General features: G+C 40.9%; 1 protein-coding gene across 3 annotated transcripts in view; it reads left to right on the top strand.

Annotated features, from left to right (window-relative positions):
• myrf (myelin regulatory factor) overlaps nucleotides 1-16,222 on the top strand; it is a 29,302-nt gene that overhangs the window by 8,911 nt on the left and 4,169 nt on the right. The window contains exons 2-18 of one of the 3 annotated variants that reach the window (XM_061822946.1): nucleotides 5,463-5,553; nucleotides 5,697-5,993; nucleotides 6,910-6,971; nucleotides 7,799-8,024; nucleotides 8,969-9,048; nucleotides 9,213-9,327; nucleotides 9,850-10,045; nucleotides 10,134-10,210; nucleotides 11,567-11,677; nucleotides 11,755-11,860; nucleotides 12,626-12,826; nucleotides 12,957-13,065; nucleotides 14,804-14,913; nucleotides 15,103-15,263; nucleotides 15,352-15,424; nucleotides 15,499-15,581; nucleotides 15,932-16,003. In XM_061822946.1, coding sequence (XP_061678930.1) covers nucleotides 5,463-5,553; nucleotides 5,697-5,993; nucleotides 6,910-6,971; nucleotides 7,799-8,024; nucleotides 8,969-9,048; nucleotides 9,213-9,327; nucleotides 9,850-10,045; nucleotides 10,134-10,210; nucleotides 11,567-11,677; nucleotides 11,755-11,860; nucleotides 12,626-12,826; nucleotides 12,957-13,065; nucleotides 14,804-14,913; nucleotides 15,103-15,263; nucleotides 15,352-15,424; nucleotides 15,499-15,581; nucleotides 15,932-16,003 — 2,170 coding nt within the window. Of the gene's footprint in view, nucleotides 1-5,462; nucleotides 5,554-5,696; nucleotides 5,994-6,909; nucleotides 6,972-7,798; nucleotides 8,025-8,968; nucleotides 9,070-9,212; nucleotides 9,328-9,849; nucleotides 10,046-10,133; nucleotides 10,211-11,566; nucleotides 11,678-11,754; nucleotides 11,861-12,625; nucleotides 12,827-12,956; nucleotides 13,066-14,803; nucleotides 14,914-15,102; nucleotides 15,264-15,351; nucleotides 15,425-15,498; nucleotides 15,582-15,931; nucleotides 16,004-16,222 lie in introns of all 3 variants that reach the window. The other 2 variants (XM_061822944.1, XM_061822945.1) reach the window with 2 other exon arrangements.

The following is a 16,222-nucleotide window of genomic DNA, read 5'->3' as shown; positions in this document are numbered from 1 at the left end:
TAGTTATCTTATATTAATAATAATAATATTTTACTTTGCGAGACAGGAATGGCCTATTGTGTGTCTCATTCTGACAAAGTTGCAATCTGTTAAATGACCTGATCTAGGGTCTTTGATTGCTGTTATAAATGCCTGCAATAGTTTAGGGTCTATAAGAGTAGAATTCATGTGTGTGGGTGACTTAGACTGAGACACTAACTGTGGAAGTTTAAATACATTCAAATGTAACAGTCTTGCCTTTGCTGGATGTATGAAACTATACTATCCATTTGATCCTCAAAGGCTGGTCATTTGACTTTTGATAAATACATGTACATTAAAAAACTGTAACTATTCAAACTGTCCCCACCATAAATTATTTGTTAACCGCAGTGACCGAGACTTGACTAATAATGCTTAATAATGATAACAAGCCACAATGTATACAGTGAAGCCGGACACAAGTATTAGGACACCACCACTGCCTTAATTGTACATCTTTTGGAAAATGTTTCACATGGACTCTCATGAAGTATGCTGAGGTCCTGCACATATCCTTGGATTTTTGAGTGACCTCCGAGAATATTTTATAAAGGGATTTCGTCAAATTCAGAATTACACAACCTCATGGATATAATCTTTTAGCGGCTCTACATTACAGTATATTGTTCTAAAAGAGGAGGGAGATTGTACTGTATATGCACGCGCCCACACTCGTTTTTCTTTGCGTGCATTTTAGATTAATGTTCTGCTGACAGCCTAGCTTTGAAAAACTACCATAACACACAAACAGTCACACACATCCATATACAGTACATAATCACACACACACGCACACACGCACACACACACGCACACACACACATCCCAGTCGCTGAAAAGAGCAGTTTGTACTGAAGTGAGGCTAACAATGATTTCACTGTTTCTTGTTGGACACAGCTGGACTGAGCACAAGTAAACTTGCACACCCCATTGCATCTTTTCAACTCCAGTGATGGAGTGAAGGAGGTGGAAACTGTTTAATTTGTGTTGATATAAGACTGCGAAATATTGCTTAATAGTTGGAAGACATTCAAAAAAGGGTAGAACCAATCAAATCAATGTTTCCTAACCTTTAGGAGCCAAGGCGTTTTATATTTGAAAAATCAAAACACATAATTGAACAAAAAAGTCAGAAAAAGCATACACTGTATAATAAAATAATGACATCACAATTGACTCAAAAATGACTATCTGAGTTTTCTCATTGGACACGTACCATGGCTAGTCTGTTGTACCAATGGAAACAGGTGGCTAAACAGGTTAATGGTACCATCCACCATCTAATGGAAGAGCATTCCATTGTGCTCTCTGTAACTAGACATCACTGAAATCTATAGCTGAACAAAGATACGTTCATTCATTTTCATTTCATTCATTTACATTCCGCTTCTGGAGCCCATGTCAGCTATCTTTAGACAAGAGGTGAGGTACAGGTCCCAGTATCTAGGTCCTCAGAACTATGAGAAAGCTGTGCTAAGCAGTTGACTACTGTGCTCCCTGAGGGTGTTATGTATAATATAATTAGTGGTAGGCTGTAGGTTTGACAGAGGAATTTAAGATAGAGTTGGGACCGCATCAGGGATCAGCCCTGAGCCCCTTCTTGTTTGCATGGGTGATGGATAGGCTAACAGATGAGGTTTGACTAGAATGCCCATGGACCATCTTTTACGCAGATGTCACTGTGATCTGCAGTGAAAGCAGGGAGCAGGTCGAGGAACAGTTAAAAAAATGGACCCATGCACAAGAAAGGAGAGGAATAAAGATGATCCAAAATAAGACAAACTATATGTAGTGTACATGAATGAGAGAGGTGGAGCGGGAAGAGTGAGGCTACAGAGAGAGGAGATAGCAAGGGTGGAGAACTTTAAATACTTGGCGTCAACAGTTCTGAGCAATGGTGAGTGTGATAAGGAAGTTAAGAAACGTTTACATGCAGGTTGGAACAGCTGGCGGAAGGTGTCTGCGGTGTTATGTGACAGAAGAGTCTTTGCTAGGATGAAGGGCAAAGTTTAGAAAACAGCGGTGAGGCCAGACATGATGTACGGATTAGAGACGGTGGCACTGAAGAGACAACAGGAAGCAGAGCTGCAGGTGGCAGAAATGAAGATGTTGAGCTTCACTCTCGAAGTCAGCAGGTTGGATTAGATTAGAAATGAGATCACCAGCGGGATGGATAAAAGGATAAAAGGTGGCCGAGGTTAGATGTTTTGGAGAGAGTAGACTTTGGTTGTTTGGACACGTTCTGAGGAGGAGGCATGAAAGTATTGGAAGGAGGATGATGAGGATGGAGCTCAGAGCTGGAGGAAGACCAAAGACCAAAGAGAAGGCTGATGGATGTAGTGAGGGAAGACATGATGGCAGTTGGTGTTAGGGAGGAGGATGCAGGAGATGGCCTTACGTGGAAAAGAAGGATGTCCTATGGTGACAAAAGGAAAAAAAGACTTTTCTGATGCATTTTTAATTTTTTCAAGTCCTCAATATTTAATCACCACTTAAAGAAGTTAAAAATAGTTTCATTGTATTCAAAAAATACTTGTTATTTTTTTTTCTTTGAGGACTGCACACAAATCATGAACAGTAAAAATAGCACTGATGCTAATGGTAACATAACACGAGTGGTTGGCCTGCCTTGTCCACCCAAATTCCATAGCACAAGTATTTATTCCAGGCTTATCGCAGCTTAGTATTGAGTGTATGAACTACTTACCTCTGACTGCGAAAAAGTCTTCAGAACTGTGCTTTTCAATTAATTAGCTTAGTAGAATTTAGTTAATATTTACTGCTCGTGAACCATAAAAAGAGTGTCCTGTTTAGTGGGAAAATATCAGAGGACATGGGCACATTTCTTCAGAGTTCTTATAATTTTGTTGGAAAAAGGGTTCAGGAAAAATCCTTTGGCCGTATCGCAATACATGAATAATAAATAATTATAATAATTACTCCATCATTTTCTTATTTTTGAACAACTTGATGTCATAGCAACATTTGGAGGCACTTTTCAATCGGTTGTTGATCTTTCGACTGGAGGACTTTGATACCACTTGGGCAAAAAACTTCATATTGTGTTTCATCTTCTCATTGGAGTTCTCCTTCACCCTTTCTTTCATTCCATCCTGGGATGTCCAACTTCTATTTTGTCCTCCTTGCCCCCATTCTCCCAACCCGCCATCTATCCAGCCTCCCCTCTCCCTGTAGCATTTCGTTATCAGGCCTGCCAGTTTAGATTTACGGCTGTTGTGGGTGGGGTTCACATCTGGATCCTATTTCAGGGGGAACCATCCTGGTTTTCTCCCGCTGCCCTGGCATGCATCAAGAGACATTTACCATCTGCTTCCATCCAGTGAAGAGAGTGTAAACATGCTAAAGGTTGCAGAGGACCTGACATGGCAACGCGAAGATTGATGTGACACAATAAAATTCTCTAATCTGGTTAAGGGCATGTGGTCTAGTTTAGGCCTTGACTATATGTGGTGATTTGATCTTCACTTTGGCATTATTACATTTATGAAGATGTATTTTTTTCTAGTGAGAAGAAATTCATTTACAGGGGATAAAAATGTGGGAAATTACCATTGTTTCATGACACTAGAGTTAAACTGGAACACAAAGACTTGTAGCTAATTGTTTTTTTTTTTCGTAATATGAAAAAACATAATCCTCAAGCTTTTTCAAACACGTACTGTAGCATATATTTAGATGTGACTGTGAACACTTTGCTTAACAGCAAACCCCAATTCCATTCATGTTGACATGCGTAAAACATAAATAAGAACAGAATACAATGACTTACAAATTAATTTCAACCTATATTCATTTGAATAAACTACAAAGACAATAACATTTCAAACTGATGAACATTATTGAGCTTTTCTTTCACAAAGATTCTCTCATTTTGAATTTGAGGCGTGCAACATGTTCCAAAAAACAGGTGAACAGGTTAATTTGAAATGTGTCGTGATTGTGTATAAATGGAGCATCCCAGAAAGGCTCAGTTTTGAACAAACAAGGATGGGGCAAGAATCACCACTTGGTGACCAACTACAACAACTATATGAGAAAATGGAACATTTGTCAATGTACAGTTGTAGGGAATTGAGGGATTTCATCACCTATGGTACATGACGTCATCAATAGATTTCAAGTTAACGCAAACCGTGTTCAGTTAATACAGTTCGTCATTGCATTTACAAATGCAAGTTAAAACTCTCCCATGTAAAATGAAAGCCATATATCAACGACATCCAGAAATGCCGCTGGCTTCTCTGGGACCTAGCTCATCTGTGATGGGCCGACGCAAAATGAAAAAGTTCGCTGTGGTCTGACAAGTTCACATTTCAAGTTGTTTTTTGGGAAATCGTGGATGTTGTGTCCTGTGGGAAAAGAGGAAAAGGACCATCCAGATTGTTATCAGTGCAAAGTTCAAAGTTGGCTTCTGTGATGGAATTGGGGGGAGTTAGTACTCAAGGCATTGATATTTTGCCACGGCCACCCTACATTCTAACTTCCACGTCTATTTACGTGACCAATCAAGCCTGTGACCATTTTTGCATGTGTGAACTTTTAGTAAATCAGGCTATTAGTGAGGTCATGTGTTCAGGATTTGAGAGGCTTTAACTTATAAAGGGTTAAAAAGAAAGACCCTTCACTCAAGTAGCGGAGAATGTTTGTGATTCCCAACCTTAAGTGAGCCACGACATATTTTGCATTTCACAAATCTCACAGCAGATCCCCCTACATAAATGTTGCAGAAAGTATAAAAAAAAATTAAATGATGAGCTCATCGCAATTCACATACAAACTGACTGATTCACTGTGAAATCTGAGTTTGTTTACCTGAAATAAAAGTTGACACACTTGCAGAAAGCCATGACTTAATCTGTTGGAGAATGGCAACAGCTATATACGCAGCAAATGACCTGGTACTGTACTTTCTGTCATCTAATGGAAAATAATGAATTATTGTGCAAGCCACAATAAATCGATGGTGAAGAGAATCACTAGATGAGATGGCAAAATCTAACATGTGAAACGTGTCAAAATACAATATTTCAATAGTTGTGAAAAATATATCGGACATTCGAGTGCAGTCATGTAGTAGCAAAAAGATTAACTGTTGGGTAGAATTGAGGAGGGAAGGTTTCGAGTTTATGTATGACGCAATGTTATCATTCTTCGACAGAAAGTAACCTCTCATTCCGAGTAAGGAAACCATGGACTATTATGTACGTTTTTGTAATAAAGTACTGTACACGATGCTGCCATCTAATCAAGTCAGTTGTGATAAGGAGGGAAAGGATACAAACTAGTCATTACGACATACAATAAGATTGTCTTGAAACTAGAATCCATGTGGCAGTGCTTGGATTTACTGAAAGAATCCTGTTGTTAAATCCCAGATGCTCTCCATCTCCCCTCTGTGACCCCTTCCCCTTTTACTCCAGGCCATGATATTACCAGTACTCTGGAAACCGCCAACATCGACACCAGTATCCTGGAAGAGTACATCAGCAAGGAGGACGATAGCACTGACATGTCAGTAGGGACTACACGCCAACCCCGGCAACGTCAAAACAACACACACTGCCCATACACATCATGTCGTTACAAAGGAATTTGTTTTCTCAGATAAGGTTAATCCCCCCCCCCCCTTCTTTTTTTCCTCTTCTGTCTCCCAGCTGTTTCTCAGAGGTCCACAGCACCCCGGGACCAAATTATTCATCTCCCCAGGCAGGAGTGTCCTCCTCTGCGGGGTTGGTGTGCGGCGTGAGCCCTCCGATTCCCCTCCGCCAGGGAGTCCCGCCCCCCGGACCCCAAAACTGTCCAAACGCGTACCCTCCAGGTCCTTCGCTGAGCTTGCGCCACAGTTACCCCTGCCTGGGTCAACATCAGCAACACCAACAACACCAGCACCACCAGCAGCACCAGCAGCAGGCTCACGTCAAACCCGAGCACAGAGGCCACTACGCCCCTGGGTGAGGACGCTTTCGATCAGGGCTGGGCAAACTGTTGTGCTCAGGGGCCACATTGGACCTTTACACTGGATAGATGGTCCAGGTCATTTGTAGATGAGGTTAAAAGAAAAAGAAAAAAGAGCAAAATTTGCCAAATTCTCATTTACTCTCCTCTTGAACTATTTTGTTTAAAATCATTAAATAATTATTAATCAGCATTTTTGTGTTTTAATACTAACAACATCAAATTAATATGTAAGTTTGAGAGTGCAGACTTGAGATGTGAGCACTGTATGGTGGCAGTGAACTCAACTCTACAAAAAGCAGCACTTTGACAAATAGCGATGAGTTTCTCAACACTGAGACTTTGCGCTGTTTATTGCCGTTCGGAATTGGTTTACTGTCAAACTAAACAAAACAAAATACATTTGTGTATTTAGTAGCTTATCCTTTCAGTCTGGTAGCATAGCACTAATAGTAAATAGTTTCTATGTTGCGGTGCTGTAACCCTTTAAGAAAAAGATTTCACAAAAATAGCCAAAATAAAAGCGTTCACGGTCATATTGTTTATTCTCTGCATAGAATGACTAATATTAGTGCCGTACCCATGAGCTGAAAGGTATTAGACCAAAGACCAATGAAATACAAAAACAAATATGATGCCGCTCTTCATCATACAAGCGGGCTACATGTAACCCCCAGCCGATAACATGTTCACCCCTGCTGTGAATGGATGCAAGCAAAAATGTAATCAGGAAAAAGGCAATAACAGACTCAGTCAAATGAATTAAAGGAACCCTCACTCTGAATAATGTACTGTATTTACTTTTATTTTTGTAAAACTTACAAAAAATCCAGATGTACTTTTTTTGACAAAATAAAGAACGGTATTCTAGATTTGTCTATTCATGTACTATCATTTCTTTTTTTTAATTAGAACTCTTCCTGAGTCTCCCCCAGACTCAAGCTCAGAGCCGTACTCTCCTCAACAGGTGAATGGTGAGTACTTTACTGTACCTCCTTTATGTTGAACACACTACGGACGTATCGGTGGTTGTTTGTACCACTGTAGTATTACAAATATAAACGGATCAGACAGCACATTCCGCAGACCGGGGATAAACATGGTATGGGGACATAGTGAGCACAGTTTCTGTAGCACCTACCTTTTCTTCTAAAAGGGACTGACAAACAGAAAGATGCAATAAACGTTATTTTGCCTGCCCTCAGACTATCACCAAATGAGATGTCATCAGAGTAACAAATTAAATCAGTATGGTCTTACTAATCACTTTATATCGTTCAAACGACCCTAAACACAAGATGAACATGAATCAGTCTGCAAATAAGTCAATATTTCAAGACAGCTTGCATCTGTTACTGTTTAAATTCAATGGAAGAATCATTACATTTTCTTAAAGGAAGACTTAATGCTTTAAGTGGTCCTTCATAGAATTGTTTTAAAGATGTATAGAAACCAAATCTCCACATGCTTGCCTTGTTCTTATACATATATTCAAATGTATATGTTTTGAAGTGTTATATGAGTGACACCGGTCCAGTTTGAAAGAATGCAAAATGCATGTAGTCTTCAATAGAAAAGTAATGTTATTTCTCCTGGTCAATGGGACTGACAATGATGGAATGTCCACAGAACATTTTACATGTAACAAAAGTAAATCATTCAGGAAATTGGCTGAGATTTCAATTATTGTCCTCTAAAACCGCTGTTAACAAGGGAAATAAATCTTTGGTGTAAAGTTATTTTGAGGACACAAGGTTATTTCTCATTACTGACTATGTAAACTTGCCACTGTCTCTTTCAGAACACCACATGATCAGGACCATGACACCGGAAAACATGTGTCACATGACTCCAACGCCACCCCTTCCGCCTCACGGGCATTATCCCAGCATGCACCGGGACATGTACCTAAAGCCTGAGCCTATAATATCACAGTACCCCATCGGTCCGGCCACGAGTGCAGGTGGAGGAGACCTGCAGCAGGCGCAGATGCTCCACCAGCTTCTGCAGCATCCGCAGGGGCAGGAGTAAGTGATGATGATGATGATGATGATGATGATGATGGTGGTGAGGGTGATGATGATGATGATGATGATGATGATGATGATGATGATGGTGGTGGTGAGGGTGATGGTGGTGAGGGTGATGATGATGATGATGATGATGATGATGACGACGATGATGATGATGAAGCCAATAGTCCTCCCCACATTCGCTGTTCACTGTTTGCAAATTCACCTTTTTAATTTCTTATTTATTTCTTATCTAATAAGTAAATTAATTTTTATAATGACTTTGTAATACTTCTGAAATGCCATAAGGTGGCGCCACATCCCAATCTAATTCGGGAAGTAGTACTGAACAGTCATTCTTCCAAGTAGACAAGCTTTGTATTGTGTGTTGGGGAGGAGATAAATTTAGCCTGTGTTGTTGGAGAGAGTCTTTGCTGCATGTGCACATTTTTTTTTCAAATTAAAATGTCTGAGCCATTTGTTGAAAGGTTCAAGAAAATTAGTTTAATTTTTTTTAAAACTGGTTTAATTTAGTTTGTGGGATACTGTATATGCATCTTAACACAGGCTCAACAACATATTTATATTTTTGTAAACTTGTGAAATTATTGTTGATAAACATTTTGAAAAATCATCATGTTATTCAAATAGAAGAATATCATTAATTGTATGAATTTGTAATTAAAGTTAATTTGAGCAAATTTGTTGTTTCAGAACTGTGTATCAAATTGGTAGATTTTCATATTAATCCTACCCAAGAAATGCTTTTAATATTTGGAAACATCAGTGACCCCTGCTTTGAACAATTATTGTAGGCAATTTATTTATTTTTTTTTTAAATGTGTGTTTGGGGCGGTTAATTCCTTGTGATTTTTCCGCTTTAGGTAAAGGAACTACCATATTGTTCACATACTTTCGAAAGCCAATGATCGGATATCATGTTTGCTTTTTGTCAACAGCGGAATTCCCGTTCACCAGGCCAAAAAGAGGAAGCATTCTGACTCACCCAACAGCACGCTCAATTCTCAAATCCTCACAGGTATCATCAAACAAGAACCAGGTAGGCAGGCATCTTTCTTTCTTCCTCGCCTATTCTACCTCACCCACTCTTGCCTTTTAACAAAACAGAACAGTTTGGACATTCTAGGGGTGTCGTGCGTTCTTGCCTCGTTCCTGATATTCTGCCATATGGTTCTCTTCAAGGTTTAATGCAGGATGCCGAGAGCGGATACATGGACCCAAATTATCAGTGCATCAAGTGGCAACCTCACCAGCAGAACAAGTGGACGCCACTTTACGATGCAAACTGCAAAGAGCTGTGGGTGGAATTTATTTTGGCAAATCTTGACTTGGGTGGAACATACAGAAAGAGCAGCCAAAAATGGAAAGGAGCGATAATTGTTTGAAAAGATAATTCAACCGCAGAATTGGCATCGCTGAGCCGCCGAGGTCTATAAATTCCTCAGAGGTGAGCCATGCGGGGGAGTGATCCGGCCCAGGGTTTCGATTAAGAAAGACATCGTGAGGTGGGAGGGAGGAGAGTGAAGGAAGAAATTACCGCACACGTACGCTGACACGCGAGTGCTTTTGTAATGGTGGAAATGGAAAGTCATGAGTGAAAATGAGCTCGCCAGATCTTGTAGTCGTGGACGGCAACACTGGGAAAAGCCAGTGTGGGTAGCCTCTTTCTCACCCCCAGCCCTAATAAAAGAGAAGCCATATGGTAAATGGATAGCTGGAGGCTCTTGTGGCTAAAGATAGATTTGAGTTTCCACCGTTAACGCAGATGTCCAATCTCTATGATGCAGAATTTTTAACACTTCCTTCTTTGTGTCTTTAGGCCGATGCCGACCTACCGGGTTGACGCCGACAAAGGCTTCAACTTCTCCTTGTCCGACGATGCTTTTGTGTGCCAGAAGAAGAACCATTTCCAGGTGACCGTGTACGTGGGCATGCTGGGAGATCCCAAGTACGTCAAGACAAGTGAAGGCCTTCAGCCCATCGACTGTTTTTATCTCAAACTCAACGGAGTGAAAGTGAGGAACTGTTGTCACATATACCTGGTAAAATGGGCATTATTTGATATTTATTGAGTGTTTTTTTTTTCTTAATTTTTTGTGTAAGGTGGAGGCCATGAACCAGTCCATCAGTGTGGAGCAGTCGCAGTCTGATCGAAGCAAGAGGCCTTTCAAGCCAGTTCTGTAAGTCGGGAACTCATTGGGTTGACACTATAATGAAAAAAAGGATCAGAGGTTAGCGGTTAGCACATCCACTTCACAGTAACATCCGTGTTAGGTTTACCGAAGTCTATAAATTGTCCTTTGGTGTCAATCACCGTTTGTCTGGACCCCGCGATTGGGTGGCGACCAATCCAGGGTGCACCCTACCTCTCACTCAGTGTCATTGAATACAGCTCACGCTAAGGAGGACTGGTGCTATTGATGTAGGTTTAAAAAAAGACAGCAATATGATGTCCTCATTTTTAGGTCATCAATGATTTACATTTGTGACTGTGATTGTGTGACTGTGATCATTTTTAAGACTGTGAAATATTAATAGGAACAGCCACGGAAATACATATTTTAAACAACAGCTATTCCCAGTGAAAATGAACTGAGCCTTGCCACAAATTGTGGAAAAATGCAAGTAATTGTTGCCCTGAAAATTGTTTATAAGTGCCCTTATTAATAATTAACTGTAAATATACCCCAAATTACATTACAATCTCAAAACACTTGAATATAATTTCAAACTCATTTTGCAACTTTATCCTGAATATAAAAGAAAATAAATTATTTAAGTGCATCTTGTGTTTGCAAAAAATAGCAATCCTCAAGCAATAACGAGACCATTTGTTTTATTTTTTTTAATAGCCACTCAGCATACCAAAAATATACCAGTCAAGAAGGCAATAAAACATCCATTGATCCATTCATTTTCTTAGCCGCTTATCCTGACAAGGGTCGCGGGGAGTGGTAGATTTATCCCAGCTGTCAACAGGCAGGAGGCGGTGTACACCCTGAACTGGTTGGCAGCCAATCATAGGGCGCATAGAGACAAACAGCCGAACTCACAATCACACTAGGGGGCAATTTAGTGTGTCCAATCAATGTTGCATGTTTTTGGGATGTGGGAGGAAACCGGAGTGCCAGAGGAAACCCACGTAGGCATGCAAACTCACCACAGGTGGGTCCGGGATTGAACCTGTGACTTTAGAACTGTGAGGCCAAGGCTTTCCAGCTTAACCACCATATCACCGCAATAAAAAAAGTCAGTTTGTCGAGCTGTATCTTACTTACTGTGGCGCCTTCCTGTGGCGTGTTTAGAAAGTGCACAAAATGCAACTAGTTGAGGGTTCCAGCGAATAGGTATAACAGATAAAACAAAAAAAGATGAATAGGTAAATAGCGAACTTGAGTTCAACGTATTCTAATTTAAAATCCCAGGTCCTTTATCAAAAACTGTAGAAGCAATCGTGGACAAAAAAAAAAAACACCTCACCTCCTTGGCAGCTCCAGGAGGATGTTGTTTTGATTTTTCTCCTCCATTTCTCAAAGGGTCACTTTGCCCCCAGAGCAAGTCACAAAAGTGACAGTGGGACGGCTCCACTTCAGCGAAACCACAGCAAACAACATGAGGAAGAAAGGCAAACCAAATCCTGACCAGAGGTGCGGGTCTTCATTCACTTTAGCTACAATGAGAGCGCCACGAATACTAAGTGGCGCTGCTGATGTTGACCTCACAGGTATTTCATGCTGGTGGTGGCGCTACACGCTCAGTCCCACAGTCAGACCTACACTGTGGCTGCTCATGTGTCTGAGAGGATCATCGTCAGGGTAACGTCCAACCATGTCTGTCTGCCTCCTACAGCAATCTTATCAGCTGTCAGTCATTTTTTTTCTGCATGCCATTCTTTTGGAGTGTCTCTCATTCGATTCCTCTCCTTTGTGGAGCTGAGATATCATTTTTGTAATGTCAAAAGAAAATGCAGTATACTATAGTGTAGTATAGTATAGTATAGTATAGTATAGTATAGTATAGTATAGTATAGTATAGTATAGTATAGCATAGTATAGTATTGTATTGTATTGTATTGTAAATTAAATGTATGTGTACAGTTATATTATAGGCTTGTGTAATATCCCTTACATGGACAAAAGTATTCGGACAGCTGCAACTCCACCTATAACAGTGATTCCCAAACACATCATTTTGTGGCATTATCCAGTTTGACTTAGTCTGATTTATTTTTCTTTGTTCCTCTATTTATGAACTATTAGATGCCCTTCCAGGTAGAGAAAGAGCTTCTACTCTTCTGAGAAGACTTTGGAGTGGCTTGATCTTTTTAATTTCATTTGTTTTTCTAATGTTAAAAATCCCTGTAGTGAAAACACATACATAATAAATGTCCTGAAAATTTGTTCACAACAGTGATCTTTAATTCAAATTGAATTAAATAAAATTAACACATACCTAATGAACCTCATTGAATATTTTAAATGTGTGCCATATCCCCATACTTTTGTCCATTGTGTTTATGCAGACTTTTTTAGCTTGTTGTTTAAAATAGCACCACGACAGCTTCTTTGCACTTTTACTACATCTGTGGGTCACAGGCATCCAACCCGGGCCAATTTGAAAGTGACTCAGATGTGCTGTGGCAGCGAGGCCAATTACCCGACTCAGTCTACCATCACGGGCGAGTCGGCATCAACACAGACCGGCCGGACGAGGCCCTTGTTGTCCACGGTAATGTCAAGGTCATGGGCTCCCTTGTGCATCCGTCTGACATCCGAGCCAAAGAGAATGTACAAGAGGTCAGGATGTTTGTGTGTGTGTGTTTTGTCATTCCCTCTTTGTCATCATGAATCATTCCTGCCTCTGATCCATTCATCTGTTTTTTCATCCCATCTGCATCTGCTTGGTTGTTGTCCCGTATGCGTGTAGGTGGACACCACAGACAATTTGAAACGGATTTCTCAGATGAGGCTGGTCCATTATCAATACAAGCCCGAGTTTGCTGCCACCGTCGGAATAGAGAACACTGCAGAGACTGGTAACAAAAACAATAACTCATCTCATTTCAGCACTTTCTGTATATCACGGTCACTATCCATATACAGGAAAGAAAATAATTATTTCAACACCCTGCTATATTGAGAGTTCTCCCACTTAGAAATCATGGAGGGGTCTGAAATTTTTATCGTAGGTGCATGTCCACTGTGAGAGAGATAATCTAAAAAGAAAAAAACAGAAATCACAACGTATGATATTTTAACGATTTATTTGTGTGATACAGCTGCAAATAAGTATTTGAACAGCTCTCCATCAGCTAGAATTCTGACCCTCAAAGACCTGTTAGTCCACCTTCAAAAGTCCACCTCCACTCCATTGTTATCTTGAATCAAATGCAACCGTGTGAGGTCGTTAGCTGCATAAAGACACCTGTCCACCACATACAATTAGTAAGACTCAAACTTGTAACATGGCCAAGACCAAAGAGCTGTCCAAAGACACCAGAGACAAAATTGTACAACACCACACGGCTGGAAAGGCCTACCGAGAAATTGCCAAGTAGGTTGGTGAAAAAAGGTCCACTGTTGGAGCAATCATTAGAAAATGGAAGAAGCTAAACATGACGGTCAGTCGGAGTGGAGCCCCATGCAAGCTATCACCTCCTGGGGTCTTAATGATCCTTAGAAAAGTGAGGAATCAGCCCAGGACTACACGACAGGACTTGGTCAATGACCTGAAAAGAGCTGGGACAACCGTTTCCAAGGTGACTGTTGGTAATACACTAAGACGTCATGGTTTGAAATCATGCATGGCACGGAAGGTTCCCCTGCTTAAACCAGCACATGTCAACGCCTTTCTTAAGTTTGCCAATGAGCATTTGGATGATACAGAAGAGTCTTGGGAGAAAGCTTTGTGGTCAGATGAGACCAAAATTGAACTTTTTGGTCAAAATTCCACTAACCGTGTTTGGAGGATGACGAATGATGAGTTCCATCCCAAGAACACCCTCCCTCCTGTGAAGCATGGGAGTGGTAGAACCATGCCTTGGGAGTGTTTTTCTGCACATGGGACAGTACGAATGCACTGTATTAAGGAGAAGATGACCGCGGCCATGTATTGTGAGATTTTAGGGAACAACCTCTTTCCCTCAATCAAAGCATTGAAGATGGGTCGTGGCTGGGTCTTTCAACATGACAATGACCCAAAGCACACAGCCCGGAAAACCAAGGAGTACTCTGTAAGAAGCATATCAAGATTCTGGTGTGGCCTAGCCAATCTCCAGACCTAAACCAAATGGAAAATCTTTGGAGGGAGCTGAAACTCCATGTTTCTCAGCGACAGCCCATAAACCTGTCTGAGCGAGAGATCTGTGTGGAGGAATAGGCCAAAATCCCTCCTGCAGTGTGTGCAAACCTGGTGAACAACTACAGGAAACATTTGACCTCTGTAATTGCAAACAAAGGCTGCTGTACCAAATATTAACATTGGTTTTCTCAGGTGTTCAAGTACTTATTTGCAGCTGTAGTACACAAATAAATTGTTAAAAAAAATCATACATTGTGATTTCTGGATTTTTCTTTTTAGATTATCTCTCTCACAGTGGACATGCACCTATGATGCAAATTTCAGACCCCTCCATGATTTCTAAGTGGGAGAACTTGCAATGTAGCAGGGTGTTCAAATACTCATTTTCTTCACTGTGATTTAAATTGTTGTTCATGGGCATTGGATGTGTGTATTTTTCCCTATATATACTATACAAACATGTTCTCCTCCAGGAGTGATTGCTCAAGAAGTCCAACAAATCTTACCTGAAGCAGTCAAGGAGGGAGGTGATGTTGTGTGTGCCAACGGTGAAACCATTCCCAACCTTTTAGTTGTTAACAAGGTAACGGCAACATCAGTGTATTTATTTTTTGCTGCGTTATTTTTTTAATCCTATCACCTCGGCAAGTATTTTTATTTCATGAGCCAAATGTCATTGAACTGTCCACTGCTTTCGATACTAAACCCTTAATTCTCTGCAATGCCAAAGAGGTCAATTTTTGTATGTATCTCCAATTTTGTTTTTGAATAGGAGCGCATCTTCATGGAGAACGTGGGTGCGGTGAAGGAGCTGTGCAAGCTGACAGACAACCTCGAGACCCGAATAGACGAGCTGGAGCGCTGGAGCCGCAAACTGGCCAAGCTGCGACGTCTTGATAGCATGAAGAGCACCGTGAGCGGAGGAACGGTCAGGTGAGAGCGCGATGCTGCACGTGGATGTACGTCCCTATTTTTGAGCATGGAACACCTAAACAATTGAGTGTTGTCGCTTTCACTGCAGCCAGTCAGGAAGTTATTTTAGCAGGACAGGAAGTGGTCCCCACAAAAAGAAGACGGTCAAACCTGGGAGCAAGGTCTGCTGAGATTCAAACACGCCATTGGTATTGTCGTAGCGACAAGATGTTTAATATTACGTGACCTTTTTCAGAGCCAGCTTCCAGATCAAGGCTGTATCAGTCAGAGGTTCATGCAGGGGAGCGTCCTGGCCCTCGTCATTGTCATGGCCTTCAGGTGAGACAGAGGCAATATTCACACGCACATGTTTATTTCTTTCTTTTTTTGTTGTTTTGTATGCATTGGAGGCCTTTGACTGGCAAAGTGTTTTCATTTGGAACCCAAACCACCAGTTTGTGTTTCTAACTTATCATTGTAGAACATTTTCGTGTGATATTAGCGCGCCCCCCTTTTGCTTTGGCATGCACAGTAACACCTTTAAATACATTTTCATGTCATCTTGAATAACTTACACACATAAATGTGGACAGACTTCAAAACACATTTATTGGAGAAAAGCCAAGAAAGAAAATGGAGCTGTAAATGCGTTGAATCTTCCTTTTAAATCTTAATCTCCCCACCTGCAGTGTCATATCCATGTCCATCCTTTATGTACTGACTCTTCATCATAGAGGAGACATCACAGACAAAGACGACGGGTATGTCAGTGTTTTAAGTTGCATAGCTTTCTAGTCAAGAATGTTATATGTTTTGTATACATCCTTCTTTAATCTTTCTCTATGTGTGATCTGTGCCTGTCTGCTGTAGCTTTGTTTCCTACTCCTGTGCTCTCTACATCTCTTGGATGCCCATCTTCACTGCCACTATCACTTTCTGTCCGCCTGCATGTTTATGGTACGATGCATGCTTCTCTTCCC

This window comes from Syngnathoides biaculeatus, chromosome 6, assembly GCF_019802595.1.
Source record: "Syngnathoides biaculeatus isolate LvHL_M chromosome 6, ASM1980259v1, whole genome shotgun sequence".
NCBI lineage: Eukaryota > Metazoa > Chordata > Actinopteri > Syngnathiformes > Syngnathidae > Syngnathoides > Syngnathoides biaculeatus.
The sequence above is the reverse complement of the archived record's forward strand: the minus strand, read 5'-3'. Positions and strand labels throughout refer to the sequence as shown.